General features: G+C 40.7%; 1 protein-coding gene across 1 annotated transcript in view; it reads right to left on the bottom strand.

The window, feature by feature from the left end:
- The window catches only part of COMMD1 (copper metabolism domain containing 1), a 137983-nt gene that overhangs the window by 65595 nt on the left and 48702 nt on the right, over positions 1-23686 (bottom strand). Inside the window, exon 2 of the mRNA XM_004609281.2 lies at positions 9185-9466. Within this exon, the coding sequence (XP_004609338.1) occupies positions 9185-9466 (282 nt within the window). The remainder of the gene's footprint in view (positions 1-9184; positions 9467-23686) is intronic.

Here is a 23686-nt window from a genome sequence, read left to right as displayed (position 1 = left end):
TTCACAATTTTCCTTCCAATTCACTTCATGCTAGTTTGTATTGCCTGTGAGTTGAGAAGCTGGGAAACCAGTTATGTGGAAAGTAGTAAAACAACAAAATGGGCCCAGAGAGATAGTACAGCAAGTAAGGGCACTTGACTTGTATGTGTCTGACCCAGATTCAATCCATGGCATCACAAATGATCCTCCAGCAATGCCAGGAGTGATCCTTAAGCACAAACCAAAAATAACTCTGAGCATAGGGTATGGCTCAAAAGCAACCCTCAGCACCTTGCGCCCCCCTCCCCCCCTGCAAAAATAAAGAAATGCCAGTTATCAGGAACTTGTTAAAATCACTGCCAAAAAGTCCTATGTCTGTATAACAAACAAGGTCTATACTTATAACTTTTAAAATTAAAAGTGAATATTTTCCTTTGAAATTAGATATACCTATGCTTCAAAGTGCTTATAGCCTAACCCATTTTGATTTTATAAATAGAAAACAGCATATCCCTCTGATTGAGTGCTTATAGATGACATAAATGAACATATGAATTGGTAATAAAAATAATTAGATTGGGGGAATGGCTCAGTGGTAATAATTTCCTTCCTTGCAGGCGTGAGACAGTTTGATCACAAACTGCTGTCCATGTGCATCAAGACAGCCCTGGCCTCTGCTTTCCAATGCTGCAACAGAGTAAAATCTCCAGTGCATGTTCTGATATATACCAGCACAACTAAAGTGTGAAAACAATAATGAACATCACAATTAAAGAAATGCAAGCAGCATGGCTCAGAGCATAGCCCTTCTGAGAACACTCCCACCAGAATAGCAAAATGAAGGGAGTGTGGTCCTCAGCAGTGGATTCACACATTGCAACTAAAAGCATCTGAGACTGCCTTCCCCCTAAGTGTGTGTGTGATCACTGGTCATCACAAGAGCAATCAAGGAAAGAGAAGGGAGGAATTTACATCAATGAAGATAAGTTTCTATGTTCTTCTTTATGTCAGCCAAAAATGCAACCCTGTATCTAAAAGAGTGCATGGAACCCTCAGGCTATCTTAAAAAAAAAACATTAATTTATTTTTGGAACGTCAGTAAAGAAAGAGCTTTATTTATTTATTTTTTTTGATCTCTTCCAAGATTTCTACTTAACTTTTTTTTTTTAATTGAACCACTGGGAGATACAATTACAAAGCTTGAATCCTTCCTGACAACCCCTCTCCCTTAACCCCATCCCCTGACTCTATGGCAGACAATTTCCTTCTTACTCTTTCTCTACTTTAGGGCATTATGGTTTGCAATATAGATACAGAGAGGCCATCGTGTTTGGTCCTTTATCTACTTTCAGCAGACATCTCCAATCCCGAGTGATCCCTCCAACCATCACTGACTTAGTGATCCCTTCTCTATCCCAGCTGCCTTCTTCCCCCAGATCAGTCAGGCTTCCAACCATGGAACAATTGTCCTAGCCCTTGTCTCTACTGTCGTTGGGTGTTAGTTTCATATTATGTTATTTTATATTCCACAGATGAGTGCAGTCCTTCTTTGTCTGTCCCTCTCTTTCTTTCTTTCTTTCTTTTTTTTTTTTTTAGCTTTTTGGGTCACACCTGGTGATGCACAGGGGTTATTCCTGGCTCTGCACTCAAGAATTACTCCTGGCGGTGCTCAGGGGACCATATGGGATGCTGGGATTTGAACCCGGGTTGGCCGAGTGCAAGGCAAACACCCTACCCGCTGTGCTATCACTGCAGCCCCTGTCCCTCTCTTTCTGACTCATTTCACTTAGCATGATACTCTCCATGTCCATCCACTTATAAGAAAATTTCATCACTTCATCTTTCCTAACAACTGTATAGTATTCCATTATATAGGTGTACCAAAGTTTCTTTAACCAGTCATCTGTTCTTGGGCACTTGGGTTGTTTCCAGATTCTGGCTATTATAAACAGTGCTGCAATGAACAAACAGGTGCAGATGCCATTTCTACTGAGCTTTTTTGTGCCCCCGGGATGTATTCCCAGAAGTGGGATTGCAGGGTTATAGAAAAGCTCAATTTCTAGTTTTTTTAATGAGGAATGCCTGTATCGTTTCCCATAAAGGCTGGACCAGTTTTCATTCCCACCATTGTGATATAAAACAATGGTTAATATCGTGCCAGCACTGGTTTTTCTTGAAAAAAAAAAGAGCCTTATATTTCAGTATCTCTTTAGGTAGGACATCTCTAAGCATAACAGAACAATTCAATAGGAAAAGGAATAACTTATGAGCCAGGAGTAAGCCTTGAGCACTGCACCCAAATGTGCCCTGAGCACTACTCAGTGTGGCCCCAAAACAAAACAGAAGAACAGATTCAAGCTTAATACAAAAAAGTAACTTATTTAAGAAGTCACTAAATATATAAATTAACCCCACCAAATTGCTGTTCAAAAGAAAGATAATCTATGAAAATCTCTAAATTCTAAGAAATAAAAAAATATAGTCATGATGTTTATTAACTAAGTAAGACAAAACTTTCCTCAAGATCCAGACCAGTCTATAAGATTTGGGTGTAAGGGAAATTTATGAGATCAAATAAGATCTCAATCAGGAGTTCAAATATTTGATGTTCTCTCCTTTGAACATGAAATGTTCACTTCAAAGTTTACTGTACACTGTCACAATTAAAGCTTTATTCTTGAAAAAGTTTTATTTCTTTTCAAGAAAAAAAAATCTCTCCAAGTAATTAGAGCACTAATACATACACATTTTCTCTGATTTGCAGACTTTGATCATCCAATTGCTCTGGGAGGTCTAAGGTCATATCAGAGTTTAAAATCCGTGACCGGGGCTAGAGTGACAGTACAGCAGGTAGGGCATTTGCCTTGCATGCGGCCGACCTGGGTTCAATTCCCAGCATCCCATATGGTCCCCTGAGCACTGTCAGGAGTAATTTTAGAGTGCAATGCCAGGAGTAACCCCTGTGCATTGCCGGGTGTGACCCAAAAAGCAAAACAAACAAACAAACAAACAAACAAACAAAAAACCCACAAAAACATGACCACTTCTCTTGGAAGCAGCTTCTTGATATCCAAAAATTATTAATTCTCAAAAACTCATACAATATCATCAGGGCAGTGAAGATTAGTTTGAGTCTGTTCCCTATAGGTATTCTAAAAATTATAAACTTGATTATTAATAACATTCACCAAGAAGTGCACAGAAGTACTAATTGAGAATCTAGGTCTCAAAATTAACCTTTATTAAAATTTTTGTTATAATATTTATTATTTATTAACTTTGGATTTAAGACTGTATTTGCAGTCAAAGAATTTTACAGATTAAAATGCATTTTCAATTATTTCATCACCATATTTTTCATAGTACTTTAAAGCATAACTAATGTACAATAAACTGAATACTTAGGTATACAATTTTATATATTTAACACATGTGTATATGCATAAAGCTGCATAAAGTCCTTCCTCTACTCACCACAAATCTGCTTTCCATCATTATAGATGATTTTGCATTAAAAAAAAGTTATAGGCTAGGAGGACAGCATAGTTGGTAGAATGTTTGCATGCACCTGACCCAACTTTTAGACCTGGTGGCATAAACATGGTCCCCTAAGCTTCATCAGGAGTAATCCCTGAGCATGGAAACAAAAGGAAACCCTGAGCACTGCCAGGTGTGACACAAAAACAAGACAAAATTTAATTAAATAAGCAGAATCATACAATATAATAAAATAAAAAGGTTTTATCCAGCTTATTTCAAACAGCAAATGACTCTAAAATTCAACCTTCTTACAGCATCAAAAGTTCTTTCATTTTTACTGCTGAATGTTATCAATGCTCTTGGGGGGCTGAACAGGTAGGGCTGTATGCGGCTGACCCAGGTTCGATCCCAGGCATCTCATATGGCCCCCCCACGCACTGCCTGGAGTAATTCCTGAGTACAGAGCCAGGAGTAACTTCTGAGTGGGTGTGACCCAAAAAAGAAAAAGAAATCAATGTTCTGTTACCATATTAAGTAACCAACATGTGTTCCTGTCAGGAACAGTGTAAGAAGCTAACAAAAACTCCTTAATGCTGTTGTCAATGTTTTTAGGAAGTCATTGGTCAGGTTATCTCTTTTTTAGTTCATGTACCACTGAGCTGGATCTGAAACAATTTACTTATTTGTCTCAATACTTTCTGAAGATTGAACCATGCTACTTGATCTATTCGATTCAGCTTAAAGAAGTGTGTAAGGACCTCTCAGTTTTAAGAGTCAGATAAACTTCCTAGAAAAGCAGGAATGCCCATTTGCTAACATATTGACTATGTAATTACATATTACATACATCTGGGTTACAACAAAGTTAAACGACAAACTATATGATTGACAAGCTTAAATACTTGGCCTTTTAAAAAAATGTCCAGTTTTTCCCATGTGATCATAAAATGTTCTTCAAATTAATCAAAAACTAACTTGCAGGGGCTGGGGAGACATCTTAAAAGGTTGAAGAGCATAACCTGCATGAACTAGGGCCTAAGATCCCCTAAACCAGGTGTTCCTTCTCCAGCACCTCAAAAATGAAGCCCTGGTGGGCCCCAACACCATGAAGCCCAAGCAGCACCGCATGACCAGACCCCAGCATGGAAAGGTTGAGCAGAGTATCATCATGAGTCCTCCCCCACCCCCACTCCTCCACCCCTGGCCCAGGCCCCCATGAGACTGCTCGGGAGGTTCCCAATAAGGAAGTAAATAAATAACTTTGTTTTGGGGCTGGAGTGAGAGCATAGTGGCTAGGGCATTTGCCTTGCAAGCAGCCGACCCAGGTTCAAATCCCAGCATCCCATATGGCCCCCTGAGCACCACCAGGAGTAATTCCTGAGTGCAGAGCCAGGAGTAACCCCTGTGCATCGCCAGGTGTGACCCAAAAAGGAAAAAAACACAAACCTTTGTTTTTGGGGGGCTACACCTGATGGTGATCAGGGCTTATACCTCAGAGCTCAGAGGACCATATGTGGTACTGGGGATTGAACTTGGATTGGCCACATGCAAGGCAAGTGCCCTACATGCTGCACCATTACTCTAGCCCTCCAAATAAATATTTTAAATAGTTTGAAGTGATCTAGATTTACTAATTGAAAAAATCATTCTACTCCCTGGCCCAAGAAACCAGCCCTAGCAGCAGAAAACCTCCAGAACTCAACCTTCACCACGCTCACAGCCACTTTCCACACACTCGGGCTGAGTCTCTCCCACGACTGAATCTGCAGAAAACCCAGGTATGCAGGACCTGTGACTTAAAACTCTAGGTTCAACGGAACTGGGAATGGGTAACCTCTGCCCCATGTCCCCCCATGTTTCCAGCAACTCAGGAGTCAGACCCACAAACCACCTCTAGCTGGTGCCAGATAATCTCAACAACACATAATCTCATCTGGACACAATCCAGTGACTCACTATCCCCACTCAAAAGAGCATAAAACTGACACTGTCACAATCATGTGGCAGGACCCTGCGCCAGAGGGGGGCAGGTGAGGCCCATCCCTGTGCCAAGGGACCCAGCCCCCGCAGCTGAAAACCTCCAGAACTCAACCACTGCCAAGCTCATGGCCGCTCTCCACTCAGTAGGGCTTGAGCCTCACCCACGAGTAAATCTATCCCTGGACATCTCAAACCTCACACCACTAATACTCCAAGAGTAGCACACCACATTTGATGGGGTTTTAAAGTAGAAGACAACCAATCTTAGAGGGAAATATATTTTTACAGATATGTGTATATATATTCTCTCTATACACATATATGTGTATGTTTGTGTAGATATATATACATATATATATATATATATAACACATGTTTCAACCCTTAACAACATATTAGTAATCTCTTATAGAAGGATTTAATGGCCCCTGGGTGAAATACAACAATCTTCACACACTCTCCCCTAAGGAAAGTTTTTCAGAGCATTTTCAGCAGTTTATTCATAACAAACAATACAAAATAAATTATTTTGGTTTTGCTTTGGGGCAGGAGTTGGGGTTTGGGATGGAAACATCAAAAATATGGTGGTAGGAAGATGTAATGGTAGGGGGATTGGTGTTCGAATATTAAGCGTAATCAAATATTGTGAACTATTTTATAAAAATAAAATAAAATAAAAAAACGTTCTATTTAAAAGAGATTTCAAGGGATGAAGAGTCACTACAGGGATTAAGATGCTTGCCTTGTATGAAACTGCTGTGGTACTATTACTCCAGCCCCTGAAACTGACCCCAGTTTGATCAATGACATCATATATGGTACTCCTGAGCACAGAGTCAAGAATAGTCCCTGAGAATATAGAATAACAGAGTAGGAGACTAACACCCAAGAATAGAAGAATAGTAGAAATAAGTACCAGGAGGTTGACTCCATGGCTTGGAAGCTGGCCTCACATTCTGGGGAGAGGGCAACTTAGAGAAGGGATCACCAAGTATAATGCGGTCGGAGGCCATGCGGGGGAAAGGTGATGCGGGCTGAATGTGGTCTAGAGACTGAACACAGTGGCCACTCAACACCTCTATTGCGAACCACAACACCTAATGAGAGAGAGAGAACAAAAGGAAATGCCCTGCCACAGTGGCAGGGTGGGGTGGGGGGAGACGGGAATGGGGAGGGTAGGAGGGATGTTGGGTGTACCGGTGGTGGAGAATGGGCACTGGTGAAGGGATGGGTTTTCAGACTTTGTATGGGGGAAACATGAGCACAAAAATGTAAAATCTGTAACTGTACCCTCATGGTGATTCACTAATTAAAAATAAATAAATTTTAAAAAAAAAGAATAGTCCCTGAGAAACTGAGGCCCACACTGCCCCAGTTTTTCACACACAGCAAAACAAAGACAAATGAAGCAATCAGTACAGCCAGAATAAAAACAAACACTCTGTACGAATTAACTGATGAAACTAGATAATTCAAGCATACTTATGCATCTTTCTTGTTTGTCAGATTTTTCTGAAAACAACTCCTATATCAGGAAGACTATAGTTAAGAGAATGAACTTTTAGAGTTGACAAACCAAAACCAAGAAAGGCAATTAGTACTATTTAATAATAACGGGAATTAAAAAAAAAAAACTGAATACATTTTTTCCCCCAACATATTTGAAAACAGTTTTTTTTTCTTTTATTGAATCACCATGTGGAAAGTTACAAAGTTTTCAGGTTTAAAACTCAGTTATACAATGCTCAAACACCCATCCCTTCACCAGTGCACATATTCTACCACCAAGAATCACAGTATAGATCCACCCTGCCACCCCACACCCCCAGCCCCCCCCACCTGTGTAACTGATAAATTTCACTCTACTTTCACTTTACTTTGATTACATTCAATATTTCAACATAAAACTCACTATTATTGTTTGGAGTTTCGGACCTGCTGAAAAGGAAAGGAATTAACTTTTGAATTAATCATCCAGAGACTTAAAAGCAAGCTCCCAGAAGAGAGCTATGCAGAGTCTCTTGCCCGCGCACCTGGCTGTCTTCCCCGGGGCCCCTCGGAGGGGATGGGCTCCAGCTTCCCTCCCCACCACAAGCAGAGCTTCTGGCGGCCGAAGACCTCCAGAGTCTAACCACAGCCATGCTCAAGGCTCCTCTCCACACATTCGGACGAGCTTCACGCATGAAGGTACCGACAGAGGAACCCAGGGGCTGAGACCTCCAAACCTGTTCGGATCGGGATTGGGCCTCCTCCGCCCAGATTTTCCACTTCCCAGTAGCTAGGTGGTCACACCCAGGGACTGCCCCCAGCACCGTGTAGTGTAATCCCATCAATGGCCAGCATCCAGACTTAAAAGCAAGCTCCCAGAGGCACGCAGCTGCTTCTCGGCCATGTGATATCTTATAGCCTACTTCTCCCTCTAGGAGAACCTGGCAAACTACCGGGAGTTTCCTGCCCACATGGGAGAGCCTCGCAAGGTCTCCATGGTGTATTAATATGCCAAAACCAGTAACAAGTCTCAATCCCCTGGCCCTGAAAGAGCCTCCAATGTGGCATCGTTGGGAAGGCCGAGTAGAGAGAGGCTTCTAAAATCTCAGGGCTAGGACTGAGATTTACTGAGACCACTCAAGAAATTAGACGATCAACGGAATGATGATGATGATGATGATGATGATGATGATAAACTTTTAAATGAAAATTAAAGTCATGTGAGGAACTACAAATGCTGAAAAGTCCTAACAAATTAAAGATGGAGACAACAGAATATGCCAGCTAAAAATTCTCTTACTAATAGAAGAAATAGGGCTGGAGCAATAGCACAGCGGGTAGGGCGTTTGCCTTGCACGCGGCCGACCCGGGTTCGATTCCCAGCATTCCATATGGTCCCCTGAGCACCGCCAGGGGTGATTCCTGAGTGCATGAGCCAGGAGTAACCTCTGTGCATTGCTGAGTATGACCCAAAAAGCAAAAAAAAAAAAAAAAAAAAATAGAAGAAATAAATTCCTATTATAAGATGTAACAGAAGCACTTATTTATTTATCTGAAAATAAATCTCATTAGCTAGTTCCATGAGCTAGCCTTTTTCTTCTTTGTTACAAGCTGTTGCTTCCTCCAGCCCCCATGATATACACAGTGACTAGAAGTCTGATCTGGCAATCATCTGGAGCACAAACTGAATGAATTAAAGAAAAAAATCTAGATGCTAAAATTATCTGCTAAGATGGCTGTGGAAATTGCAGGGGAAAGCAGCACTGTTCTGAAAATAATAAGGAACAAATTAATATTTACTATGGGTTCTAGAATAGATATAACATGTTTAAGGGTCTTCATATACATTGCTATACCTGAGCACCTATAAAGATGACTGGGTGAGACAATTTGTTTTTTATTGTTTAATCTCGATTCCCAGTCTTTATTTAGCATTTCTATCATTCTGACCAAGTGCCAAGAATTCTGACATCGAATCAAAATAGAATGGCCAACCACCCTGGTGACCTACTTTGTTCCTCCAAGAAGCTATCACACCTGTAGCTAATTTCCAGACTCAAATCATATTCTGAAGTATACACATTTACAGATAATTCCTTTTCCAAAATAAAGATTCTAGAAAACAGGGTCTTGGTTCATTTGTTCTTATTATCCCTACAAAGAAAACTGTTACATATAATCCATCTGAATATATGGCTAATAAGAGATGGAAAATACATGAAAACGCCAAAGGAAAACAGATTTAAGTTGGACTCACCTGTCCGCTTTTGCCTAATTCTAGCTCCATGATGGCAACAGGTGTGTGTATTTGAGCTGAATGCCTTGACTGTGATTTGTTATCCACTCTCCAGCTCAGACCCCGAAGCCTATTATCCCAGCGGCTCTGGTTCATGAGACTCTCTCGGATTCTTCCCTTTTGGTTCCTCCAGAACTTGGAAATGAGAGCAGCTTGTTCAGATGTGATCCCACCTTGCTTTTTGGTTTGAGCAGTCAGGAATGCCTCCAGCTGGTTGAAATCCATGTCTGCTGATGCAATCGACTATGATAACAGAAAAAAAGAATAAATCTGAAATTAACTACTAAAAAAAAATAACTCTTAACTACAGATCATATTTTGAGTGAGTTCAATAACTAGTTGTTTCAAAGAGTGGTTAAGTAGTATTAACAAGAATAAACTTTGTAAGCATGAAAGTATTCCCTTTCAAATATAAAATATGAGACTGAGGCACCCCAGCCCTCTGTAACCACACGTGCTCTGCCTGCGGCCCCCGGACCGATCTCAAGTCAGAGTCCAGCGGGCAGGGACCCCCGCCCCGCGCCACTGCTGATCCTATGCTTCCTGCTTCCTCATCCAGGTGCGCCTGATCCCCTCACTGAGCATCCCAGCCCTCTGTGCCCATGTGCTCCGCATGCGACCCCCGGGCCAGATCTCAACCCAATGTCCAGTGGCCAGAGGGGGGGCATGGCCTCTTTGGTAGTGGGTGTGGCCCCGCGGCAGTGGGGGTGGTCTCTGGGCGGCCGCAGTTATTTTCCCCTGTTCCAGAATACTTGACAGACGCCTCAGTCCCCATTAACTAACTTTGTGGAGATCTCCCCAGCTACCTCAAACACAAAAGGCTAAATAAACCACTAGCCTACTCCAATTACACCAAAATATCAAAAACTCACAAAAAGAGAGATTAGCTCTAAGCTCTAGTGAACTGGAAGATCCCATCTCCATACAACCGTGGCAGCATGAAGAAACAGCGCAAATACCCACAGCACAGAGAGGACAAAGAAAAGAGTCCAGAAGGGCCAGAGCGATAGTCCAGCGGGCAGGGCGTTTGCCTTGCACATGGCCGACCAGGGTTCGATCCTCGGCATCCCATATGGTCCCCCAAGCATCACCAAGAGTAATTCCTGAGTGCAAAGCCAGGAGTAACCCCTGAGCATCGCTGGGTGTGACCCAAAAAGCAAAAAAAAAAAGAAGAGTCCAGAAGCCTCAGCAGGGGGTTCCCACAAATATGATGTATCTGATAAAGAATTCAGAGAAGAAATTCTGAGAATGTTCATTGAACTTAAAACAACGGTGGAGCAGTCAGCAAAGAAATTACGTGAAGAAATGAAAGCAGAAATAGGAAAGCTACATTTAGAAATGTCACGAGTAAAAGACACTGTAAACAAAATAAAAAACACAGTGGGAGCCCTCAAGAGTAGAATGGCTACAGGTGAAGATAGAATTAGTGAGCTTGAAGATGAGCAGCAGAAAGCCCACAGGCTACAACAAACAATTGGAAAAGACCTTAAAATAGCTCTAGGGCGAATCAGAGACCTAGGGGCTGATGCCAAGAGGAATAACACAAGAATCATTGGAGTTCCAGAAGGACAGGGAGGCAACCCTAGTGAGAAAGCCACAGTTAAAGAAATCATTGCTGAAAAGTTCCTGGAGCTGGATAATGCAGATGTTCAGAACCTAGGAGCCCAAAGGGTGCCAGCCAGAAGAGACCCTAATAAAAAGACTCCAAGAAATATCATAGTCAGAATGATGGATGCCATGGATTGGGACACAATACTGCAAGCAGCAAGGTCAAAAAAAGGAATCACATACAAAGGAGCACTCCTTAGATTCACAGCATACTTATCAGAGGAAACCCTCCAAGCAAGAAGACAATGGTGGGTTATAGTGAAAAAACTTAATGAAATGAATATCTCACCACGAATACTTTATCCGGCTAAGCTCTCACTGAAACTCGAAGGAACCATACACAATTTCATGGATAAACAACAGCTAAGGAACTTCATAGATTCAAAACCAAACTTAAATGAAGGAGTAAAGGGGCTCCTGTAAGAAAAGAAAAACCCCGACAAGCACAACAAACTTAACACACTCCTACAGAAAGATGGCACAAAACTCCAAGACAATAATCTCTCTCAATGTCAATGGTCTAAACACACCCATCAAGAGACATAGAGTGGCAAAATGGATTCAGAAACTGAACCCAGCATTCTGATGCCAACAAGAAACACATCTGAAGGGTTAGAGCAAACACAGACTCAAAGTCAAAGGATAGAAAACAATCCTTCAAGCAAACAACTCTCTCAAAAAAGCCGGGGTGGCCATACTAGTGTTGGACAATATAGCTTTCAAGTTGAAAAAGATTAAAAGGGACAGCGAAGGCCATTTCATACTAATCCAGGGATACGTACAGCAGGAAGAACTCACACTCCTAAATGTTTATGCACCTAATGAGGGACCAACGAAATACTTAAAACAACTGCTAACAGATTTTAGAGAGGACATCGCTAGTAACACAATAGTAGTTGGAGACTTCAACACTGCCTTATCACCTCTGGGTAGATCAACAAGATCAAAAGTCAGTAAGGAAACACTGGCCTTGAAGGAAGAAATAGAAGAGAGAGAGCTAATAGATCTATACAGGGCTTTGCATCCCCATAAAAAAGAATACACATTCTTTTCCAGTGCACATGGAACATTTTACAAAATAGATCATGCTCTGGGCCACAAAGCATACCTCCATAGAATCAGGAAGATAGAAATTGTATCAACTACTTTCTCAGACCATGATGAACTGAAGATAGAAATTAATCATGCACAGACACTGAGGACCAAACAATACACCAGGAAATTAAACAACTCAATGTTGAACAATGAGTGGGTCAGGGAGGAAATTAAAGAAGAAATCAAAAGGTACCTGGAAACAAATGAGAATGAAGACATGAGTTACCAGAACCTGTGGGACACAGCTAAAGCTGTGTTAGGGGGAAAATGTATAGCTCTGCAAGCATATCTAGGAAGGAAGAAAGGACCCACATAAGTAAACTGACCTCACAGCTCAAGACCTTAGAAAAGGACCAACAAAAGGAGCCCAAACCTGGCAGAAGGAAAGAAATAATAAAACTTAGAGCAGAAATTAACGATATGGAAACCCAAGAAACAATCTGAAAGATCAATGAATCTAAGAGCTGGTTCTTTGAGAAAATAAATAGGATTGATAAACCACTAGAAAGACTCACAAAGAAAGAGAGAGAACTCTAATAAACCGAATCAGAAATGAAAGGGGGACATCACAACAGAAACCAAAGAAATTCAAAAGATCATCAGAGACTATTTCGAAAGTCTGTACGCCATGAAACAAGAGAATCTAGAAGAAATGGATAAATTCCTGGATTCTTATAGCCTCCCAAGGCTGAACCAAAATGATTTGGAATACCTGAATAGACCCATTACTATCAAGGAAATCGAAACTGTAATCAAAAGTCTCCCCAGAAACAAAAGTCCAGGTCCAGATGGATTCATTAGTGAATTCTTCCAAACATTTAAAGAGGACCTATTGCCAATTCTTCTCAAGCTCTTCCAGGAAATTGAAGAAACAGAAACATTCCCAGACAGTTTCTATGAGGCACATATCACCCTAATACCAAAACCAAACAGAGACACCACAAAAAAATAAAACTACAGACTGATATCTCTGATGAATACAGATGCGAAGATCCTCAACAAATTATTAGCGAACAGAATCCAGCAACTCATCAAAAAGATCATACACCATGACCAAGTGGGATTCATCCCAGGGATGCCAGGATGGTTCAACATTTGGAAGTCAAACAACATAATCCACCATATCAACAAAAGAAAAGATAAAAACAATATGATCATATCAATAGATGCAGAGAAAGCATTTGACAAGATCCAGCACCCGTTCATGATGAAAACGCTCACCAAAATGGGCACAGAAGGGAACTTCCTCAATATAGTCAAAGTCATCTACCACAAGCCTATAGCAAGCATTATCCTCAATGGGGAAAAACTAAGAGCCTTCCCTCTAAGATCTGGGACAAGGCAAGGATGCCCACTCTCACCACTTCTGTTCAATATAGTACTGGAAGTACTTAAATAGCAATTAGGCAAGAAAAAGACATTAAGGGCATCCAGATAGGAAAGGAAGAAATCAAGCTCTCACTATTCGCAAATGATATGATATTATATTTAGAGAACCCCAAGGCCTTTACTACACTCGTACAGTAAAGTCGCAGGCTATAAAATCAATACCCAAAAGTCCATGGCTTTCCTATATGCAAATAATGAGAGAAAAGAAAGTGATATGAAAAAAGCAACCCCGTTCACAATCATGCCTCAGAAAATCAAGTACCTCGGAATCAACCTAACTAAGGAGGTGAAGGACCTGTACAGAGAAAATTACAAAACGTTACTTCACGAAATAAAAGAGGACACGAGGAAATGGAAGCACATCCCCTATTCATGGATTGGGAGAATTAACATTATCAAAATGGCAATACTTCCCAAAGCACTTTACAGATTCAATGCAATCCCTATAAAGATACCCATGGCATTCTTCAAGGAAGTGGACCAAACACTCCTAAAATTCATATGGAACAACAACCCCCCACGAATAGCTAAAGCAATTTTGGGGAAAAAGAAGATGGGAGGCATCACATTCCCCAACCTCAAGCTCTACTACAAAGCGGTAATTAAAACTGCATGGTACTGAAACAAAGCCAGAGCAGTAGACCAATGGAACAGGTTAGAATACCCTTACACAAAACCTCAAATATATGATCATCTAATCTTTGATAAGGAAGCAAGAAATGTAAAGTGGAGCAACGAAAGCCTCTTTAACAAATGATGCTGGCAACATTGAACAGCTACATGCAAAAAAATAGGCTCAGACTTATACCTAACACCATGCACAAAAGTCAGATCAAAATGGATTAAAGACCTCAATATTAGATCAGAATCCATAAGGTACATTGAAGACAAGGTTGGCAAAACCCTCCACGACATTGAAGCCACAGGTATCTTCAAAGAGGACTCGCCACTGACCAGGCAAGTGGAAACAGAGATAAGCAAATGGGAGTATCTTAAACTGAGAAGCTTCTCAAAAGATACAGCAACCAGAATACAAAGACAGTCTACAGAATGGGAAAGGATATTCACCCAATACCCATCGGATAAGGGGTTGATGTCAAGGATTTACAAGGCACTGGTTAAACTCCACAAGAAGAAAACATCCAACCCCATCAGAAAATGGGGCAATGAAATGAACAGAAACTTCCACAAGAAGAAAACATCCAACCCCATCAGAAAATGGGGCGATGAAATGAACAGAAACTTTCTCAACAAATGGCTAAGAGACACATGAAAAAATGCTCCTCATCACTAATCATCAGGGAGATGCAGATCAAAACAACAATGAGATACCATCTCACACCACAGAGACTGGCCCACATCCAAAAGAACAAAAGTGACCGGTGTTGGCGCGGATGTGGAGAGAAAGGGACTCTCCTTCACTGCTGGTGGGAATGCTGACTGGTTCAACCCTTTTGGAAAACAGTATGGACGCTTCTCAAAAAATTAGAAATTGAGCTCCCATTTGACCCAGCAATACCACTTCTGGGAATATACCGTGGAGATGAAAAAAAGTATAGTAAAAGTGACATCTGCACCTATATGTTCATTGCAGCACTGTTCACAACAGCCAGAATCTGGAAAAAACCGGAGTGCCTGAGAACAGATGGCTGGCTAAAGAAACTTTGGTACATCTACACAATGGAATACAATGCAGCTGTTAGAAAAGATGAAGTCATGAAATTTGCATGTAGGTGAATCAACATGGAAAATATCATGTTAAGTGAAATGAGTCAGAAAGAGAGGGAGAGACATAGAAAGACTGCACTCATTTGTGGAATATAAAGTAACAGAATGGGAGACTAACACCCAAGAATAGTAGAGATAATTATCAAGAGGATTACTCCACAGCTTGGAAGCTGACCTCATATGCCAGGTGAAGAAGCAGCTCTGATAGAGAAGGGATCACCAAGCAAAGGGTGCTAGGCAGGCCCACTAGGGATGGGAGATACAGGCTGAAAGTTTACTATAGACCGAACAAGATGCCTACTTAATACCTCTGTAGCAAACCACAACACCCAAAAAGAGAGAGCGAGCAAATGGGAATGCCCTGCCACAGAGGCAGGGTGGGGTGAAGGGGACACGGTGGGGGTGGTGGGAGGGATGCTGGGACCACTGGTGGTGGAAAATGGGCACTGGTGGAGGGATGGGCACTCAATCATTGTATGACTAAAACGTAAGCATGAAAACCTGTAAGTCTGTAACTTTGTCTCACGGTGATTCACTAATATAAGTTAAAAGAAAAATATATAAAATATCAGAAAGCTACTGTTAAAGACTACTTCTTACATTATATATACACATCTAAATCTCATTTTTTTTTCCTTTTTGGGCCACACCCCGCAATGCACAGGGGTTACTCCTGGCTCATGCACTCAGGAATCACTCCTGGCGGTGCATGGGGGATCATATGGGATGCTGGGAATTGAACCCAAGTCAGCTGAGTGCAAGGCAAAATGCCCTACCCGCTGTACTATGGCTCCAGCCCCGAATCTCATTTTTCATATCTAGTTTTGTGAGGGGAAACTGAAAAATATAATTAGGTTTTTTAAATGAAAGAATAAAATCAATTATTTCTTTGAAAAACTGTTACATAATTTCATTGTGCCTTATAGCCAAGTTTGGCTAGATATACTATAATATATAAGATATGTAATATACATATATAATTCTAAATAGTTACAGTATATCTAAATACTGTAACCTTTTTCATAAAATTAAATTTTGTGTTAAATGATACTACTACTCTGAAATCTGTAATACTTTATGTTTCTTCAGAAATTAAAAAAAAATTAAGTGCTATCACAAGCCTAGCATGTGCCTCACCTGGATTTAATTTCCAACACCACCAATGGTCTCCCAAGCATCACCAGGGATGGCCCTGGAGGAACCCGGGCATTGCCAGGTGTGGTATTGGTGGCCCCAAAGCATCATCAGGTGGGTATCCCTATACCATCCATCCCAAGCAGCATTGTGTCCTTGGAACCTTGCAGTAAACTGCCAAAACTGAAGTGGAAAATCATCCAAAAACTACGTTAACTAAGATCTGGATAGTTCCCCTACCTCTTTAGTATATCACTCTCCTCTCCTGATAATTAGGAGGGCTTGAGCTCCAAACAAGACAAATCACATGTATCCTCCTTTCTCTGGGCACAACACAGTAATTGATCCAAATAAATGTTTAGACGGGCCAGAGAGTAAGTACAGCAGGCCTGCCTTGCAAGCGGCTGATTCTGATTTGATAACCAGCACCCCGCATTGCAAGGAGTGATTCTTAAGCACAGAGCGAGAAGTAGCCCTGAACATAGTGGATGTGGCCCAAACACCAAAACAAATGATCAGCTTTCATTTAATTCAAGAAATATTTCAGGGGCTAGAGCGATAGCACAGCGGGTAGGGCGTGGGCTGTTTGCCTTGCACGTGGTCAACCCGGGCTCTATTCCCAGCATCCCATATGGTCCCCCGAGCACCGCCAGGAGTGATTCCTGAGTGCAGAACCAGGAGTAATCCCTGGGCATTGCCGGGTATGATCCAAAAAGCAAAAAAATAAAATAAAATTAGAGGGATCTAAAATCTAAAAAATTAAAAAATAATATTTCAAAAGTTACTATGAACCAGCTGTTGTTCAAGGTATTCCCACCTCCACTGATTAATAGCCCCAGCTGGCAGCCTGGTTCTTCTCCTTGATTCTTTTTTCCTTCTCTATACCAGGTACACATCAGAATCATCAGAATCACTTTTAAAATATCAGTACCAGATTGCCCAGAAATTCCAATTTCCAGAAATTCTTGAGTGGCGCCTAAGTATTGGTATTGATTAAAGTCCTCCTAAATCATTATAACAGACAACAGAGGTTACAAGTCAATGCCTATGACTTTGAAACTTCATACACTAGGGCCAGAGTGACAGGACAGTGGGTACGGTGTTTGTCTTGCATGCAGCAGGCCCTAATTTGATCCCCAGCATCCCGTATGATCCCCTGAGCTTGCCAGGAGTAATTCCTGAGTACAAAGCCAGATGTGGCCCCAAAATCAAAAGACAAATAAAAAGCCAAGTCTAGGGCTATAGAAATAGTGTAGAAGTTAAGGCTCTAGACAAGCCATTCATGATAAGAACTGACTTTTTTTTTTTTATAACTTCCTACTGCCCACCCTGGTAGCTCAAACAGCACTGATCTGTTTATAATTAACCTGCTAGTTATCCCAGTATGCGGCTTCAAGGTATGTGCCTCTGCTCATTAGGTCCTCAAATGTCCATTATCACTTCCACTACATTACATTTACAACACACTTCCATCACTTTCCCTTAATCTTCCCTACCCTCTTATAATGTCTCTTTTATCCATATTGAGCTCCTTTTAGTCCTAAATAAGCTATTCTTTCAAAATTCTCTGGGCCTATGCTATTCTAGAACATGCTCACTGAATGACTGTATCAGTTGATACCACCTTTATAACTTTTTTTTTTATGGCTTTCAATGCACATCTTCCTATATATAAGAAGACTTTCTGAATCACCCAGTATGAGACAGGGAATCTCTCTAAGATGCATAGAAAACTAGTGGACTTACCAAAATGTACAATACCTGTCAGGCCTATATCTTGACCAAACATGTAAGCATATCAAAAGGAGACAGTTCTTCCTCTTCTTATTTAATACTTAATCTCAGAGGTTTAGCAGAGTGACCAGCACATGATCAAAATGCAGTAAATATATGCTGAATGCATGTAGAGCTGGATGACCATGGAATATAGAATCTAAAACAACAAGTCCTATTTGACCAGGGGAAGGCCTTTAAACTTCTTGTACTCCAGTTTCCTAATTTCTACTATGGAAATATAGAATATTGCAATTTTAAAACTCGACTCCAAAATTCTTTGAATTTTCTACTGAGAGTTGACATGGCATAGTAGGTAGGGCGCTTGCCTTGCATGCAGCTGACCAGGTCTGAATTCCAGGCCCACGGATCAATGCCAGGAGTTATTCCTGAGTGTAGTCTAAAACAAAAATAAAAGTCTACATTCCTTTGCCTAAAATATGGGCATATGTGGCTGTTAGACAAAAACAAAAATGCATGTGGAAATTGTATGGTACTCTGAAACAGATAAAACTGTAGAGACAATAAAAAGATGAGTTATTGTTAGTGGAAAGAAAGAGGAAGGGGAGAACAGGCAGAGCACAGAGGATGTTTAGAGCAATTAAGACCATTCTCTTTGGTAATAACAGTAGAAACATAGCACTTATCCCGTTGCTCATTGATTTATTCGAGCGGGCACCGGTAACGTCTCTCATTGAGAGACTTATTGTTACTGTTTTTGGCATAACCAATACCCACGGGTAGCTTGCCAGGCTCTGCCGCTCGGGCTCCATACTCTTGGTAGCTTGCCGGGCTCTCCGAGAGGGGCAGAGGAATCGAACTCAGGTCGGCCGCATGAAAGGCGAACGCCCAACCGCTGTGCTATCGCTCCAAATATATCACTTATATTTATCAAAATTTGTAAAATGTACAACACTGAGAGAACCCAAATGTGAACAAACCATGAAATGGAGTGATGTTGGTTCATGCATTATAACAAATGTAGCATTCTCTTGTAGGATGTTGACTGGGAGTAAGGGGAGGGGTAGTAAGGGAGGGACAGGGAGCATATGGGAACTCTATACTTTCCACTCCATCTTATTAAATGTAAAAACATTTTATTAAATGTAAAAACTAAAGTCTATTAAAGAAAAAAAATCACAGCAAAATGATGGGTATACCAATTTTTAAAATTCTAGTTTAAGAAAATTAGAGGCTTTATTTCATTTAGGAAGTTTCATTTCACTGGAGGTGTTATTTCATTTAGGAGGTTTGCTCTCAGATCCTTGGGCTTCACAATTAGCAGAAGACAGAGATAATAAATCAGAAAGATTTTGCCCACTGCCTTCTGACTTCCCCAACACACACACACACACACACACACACACACACACACACAGCCTGTCATTATGCTCCCAGCCAATAGCATTAAACAGTGTTAAGGAAGCCTTCTAAAAGATGATCCTCCCATGTCCAGGTGAGCTGACACACTACGTGGAGAACCTTCCTCTCAAAGAACTCTGAGTACAGTTCAGATTCATGAATAAAACAAAGAACTGATTTTTAAAAAAATAATAAAATGGGACCAGAGAGATAGCTACAGGAGTTAAGGCATTTGCCTTGCACACAGTCAACCCTGGTTTGATGTGAAACACCACATTCGGTTTTATGATTACCTCCACGGGTTACTCCTGACCACGGAGTCAGGAATGACCCTTGAGCACTATCTAGTGTGGCCTAAACCCACTCCCACAATAACAACAGATTGAGAGAACTAAAATAAAAAATAATGCCTTTGTTTACAAAACTGCTCAATAAGTACAAGTATATTGAAACTAAAAGCTAATGAATGAAAATGAAAAAAAAATTTCATTCATCAACCCCAAAGCATTTCAGTTCTAAATCATTTCTTCTTGTTGCTAGAGAGGAACAATATTTAAAGTTGGCACTAAAAAATAAACTCTACAAACTCAGTTCCTATTAGTCTTTGGTAAATAAAATATAGCTTTTCCATTAAGCCTCTATTAGAGTGGCCTTTCAAAACATTCAGTGATTAAAAGAAATAAACATGGATAAGTGGCATTTAGCAAGAAATATGCTTTCATAAATATAAACCTTACGTATCAGAGCAAAAGTAAATGTTCCATATTATCACTTAGTATGGAACCAGCAAAGATACACACTTCCACCTCTTTTGTCCAATAAAAATGGAAATACTTCTAAGAAAAAGTAAGCTCTGAAACACTTTTATAAATTACTTCCCACTACCACTGAGCTACATCCTCAGCTCACATATTACTCTTTACAACCTATAATTTATTCATTTTTCCTTCACTTTTAGTTTTTAGTTCTAGGATCCCATCCAAGCTGCATTACATTTAGTTATCCAGGGCATGATAAGGGGGTTGGGGTGGAATTGGATCCAGAGGTAGGTAGATCGTTCCGTGATCCTGGAGTCTGTGCTGACTCCCTCCTTGAGGCGTGCCTGCCTGAATTTGGGGCACCATGGTCCCCTGGGTCTTGGCCCCTTGTGTATCCCTGAATCTGCTGGAAAGGCCAGTGGTTGCTGGCGATACCCCAGCACATGGGCCAGGGTATATGAGCACATGGGCATCAGGACATTGAACATCAGTGCTCACTGCACTCTGCTTCCCCTCCAGCTGAATAAGGGGCTCAGAATTCAGGATGGCCACCTACATCCTTGGTCCCTGCCAAGGAACTGGCCCTCTTCCTGTAGGTTTCTTCAACTTTCCTTGTTTTTGATGACCTTGACAGTTCTGAGGAGTACTGATCAGGTATTTTGCAGAATGTCCTTCAGGGGACCTACCTGATGTTTTTTCTCAAGGTTAAACGTCAGCAAGCATTTGGGGGAGAAAGAATCAAAGATAAATTGCTGTTCTCATCACACCCTATCAAGGACACACGTTATCAGCCTGGCTTATCACTACTACTGACATATGGCTAATATGGCTATATGTTTACCAAGTTTCCCCCACTGCAAATAAACTCTCCCATCCTCTTAAATGCTCTTCTCTTTGGAGGGAAGTCACCAGCAGCAACCCATATTTAAGGATGGGAAAATTAAGTACCACCCCCTCAGAAGCAATACATAATTATTTGGAATTATTCTGTACGGATTAATATTTTAAGGTTTTTTTGTCTGTTTGGTTATTGTTGTTGTTATTTTGGGGCCACACCCTGAGGTGCTCAAGGGTTACCCCTGGCTCTGCATTCAGAAATCACTCCTGGCAGGATTGGGGGACCCTATGGAATGCCAGGAACCAAACTTAGGTCAGTCTCATGCAAGGGAAGTACCCACCCACTGTACTATCACTCTGTCACCTAGATTAACATTTTAAAACCTCCCATCTGAGATCAGATACAAGGCAAGGATGTCCAGTTTCTCCACTACTATTCAATTTAGAAGCCCTCTACATCGCCATCAGGCAAGAAGAAGAAATAAGAAGCAACCAAATTGTAATATGGATAGAACTGACGAGCATTATGTTAAGTGAATTAAGTCAGAGGGAGAAAGATGATCTCATTCATCATGTGACATATAGAGAAAAAATAACAAGAGAATAGATAGTATTGAAAGATGGCAAACCCGTGGTTTTTGAGCATAAAACTGTAATTACCAAATAGTGAAGAGGTAGAAGGAAGAAATAAAACAGAAGTGATATATGGACAGTGCTTCAAACACACTAAATCTTCATAGATTTATTCCCTTGTAAGGGAGACTCTACACTCCCAGGAATCAAACCAAAGATTCCTACATGTAAAGCAGGTGCTTCAGCTCTTTGAGCCATCTCCAAACTTTTAATTTTTATATTCTTATGGAGAAGAAAAAAATCTTTAAAAATCAATGATGAGAGTTGGTCCTCAATTTTCATTCTGGAGTGAAAATATTTTACTAGAAAATTTTAAGGTCCATTCTATTCCTAAAGAAAAGAATGTAAATATAAACTCTCGAAATTCACAATCTGAATATAGTTGACTATTGACCAACAGAGAGTAGAAGGGCACTAACCTCTATAAAGTTGAGATTCAAGTATAATTTTGAATCCCACAAAATATAATTATTAATAGCCTGATATTGACTGAAGCCTTATCAATAATAGTTAACACACATTTTAAATGTTATATGTACATATACTGTAGTGTTGACAATAAAGTAAACCAGAAAAGTCAAAATGTCATTAAGGTAATCATAAGCACTTTTTTTTTCCTTTTTGGGTCACACCCAGTGATACTCAGGGGTTACTCCTGGCTTTGCACTCAGGAATTACTCCTGGCAGTGCTTGGGGGACCATATGGGATGCCGGGGATCGAACCCAGGTCAGCCGCGTGCAAAGCAAACGCCCTACCCGCTGTGCTATCACTCCGGCCCCTCATAAGCACTTTTACAGTACTTCATTGTATCAATATTATTGTCTAAAAATTGTAAACAAAAAGTTAAAAACCCAGTGAAGTGGACCCACACAATTCAAACCCATGCCAGACAAAGGTAAACTTTCATTGCAGAAGAGGTTCTAGCTCATTTAATTTTATGACCCTACTTGTTATCATTATGTAATCTAAATTATTGAGTTTTCAGTGACTATGTTTCAGGTCCTTATTAAAGATCCTAAATATGATGACTAATACATAAATCTGCCTTTGAAGAGAGTTGAATCTGGACACAGGAACTGAGAGAAAATTTCGAGCAGCACCACCCCTGGTCCATTGCACAGCCTGGTGCTAGTCTGTTAGTCTACTATGAGTTGCTTCTAAAAATGGAAAGAAAACATTTAGAAACTTGTGTGTGCATATGATGCCAGGATTGTCATCTACCATCTCATTCAAGAAAAGCACGTGCTCTGCCACTCAGCTATATTGCTTACAAACATTAAAAACAATGTGATAGTATTTTCATACCCTAATCTAATCATAAAATAATTGAAGCCTTTATTTCCATGTATTTTTGCTAAGACAATGGAAATTTTTTTTAAGAACACAATACACACACTATAAAAACCCAATCCTTAACAGACATCTTTTAATAAGCCCCGTTGTTGTGGGTACTTTCTATTGCATTTGCAATTTAGGTCAGCAGTATTCTAAAATAAAAACAAATCAAAACAATGAGATATCATCTCACATCAGTGAGACTGGCACACATTTCAAAGAACAAAAACAACCAGTATTGGTTCGGTGGGGAAAAGGAACCCTTATTCACTGCCAGTGAGAATGTCGACTAGCTCAACCTTTTGGGAAAGCAATACAGACATGTCTCAAAAAACTAGAAATCAAACTTCCACATGACCCAGCAATTCCAATTCTTGGCACCTATTTGGGTTTAAAGGTGGTTACCTTGCATGAGGCCAACCCAGTTCAATCCCCTACCATACAGTCTTCCCAGTTACTGCCAGAAGTAGCCCCTAAGCACACTAATAGTCCCTGAATATCATTGGTGTGGCTCTAAAACCCTGATAATAGTAATAAACTAAAATTAAGAGAAAATGATGTGGGGCTGGAAATAATACAGGAGATAGAATGCTTGCCTTGCAAGCAACCAACACAGGTTTGATTCCAAGCCTGACAGGAGTGACGTTTGAGCACAGAGCCAGGAGTAAGCCCTGAAAACCCCGGGCCTGGCCCAAATAACAAAGAGAGAGAGAGAAAGACAGAGACAGAGACAGAGACAGATAGATAAACACAGAATGAGAGAAATAATGCTGTTACACTTACTGGAGCGAAAGAACACTACTTTAAGCT

The sequence above is a fragment of the Sorex araneus genome, chromosome X (genome assembly GCF_027595985.1).
Source record: "Sorex araneus isolate mSorAra2 chromosome X, mSorAra2.pri, whole genome shotgun sequence".
NCBI lineage: Eukaryota > Metazoa > Chordata > Mammalia > Eulipotyphla > Soricidae > Sorex > Sorex araneus.
The sequence above is the reverse complement of the archived record's forward strand: the minus strand, read 5'-3'. Positions and strand labels throughout refer to the sequence as shown.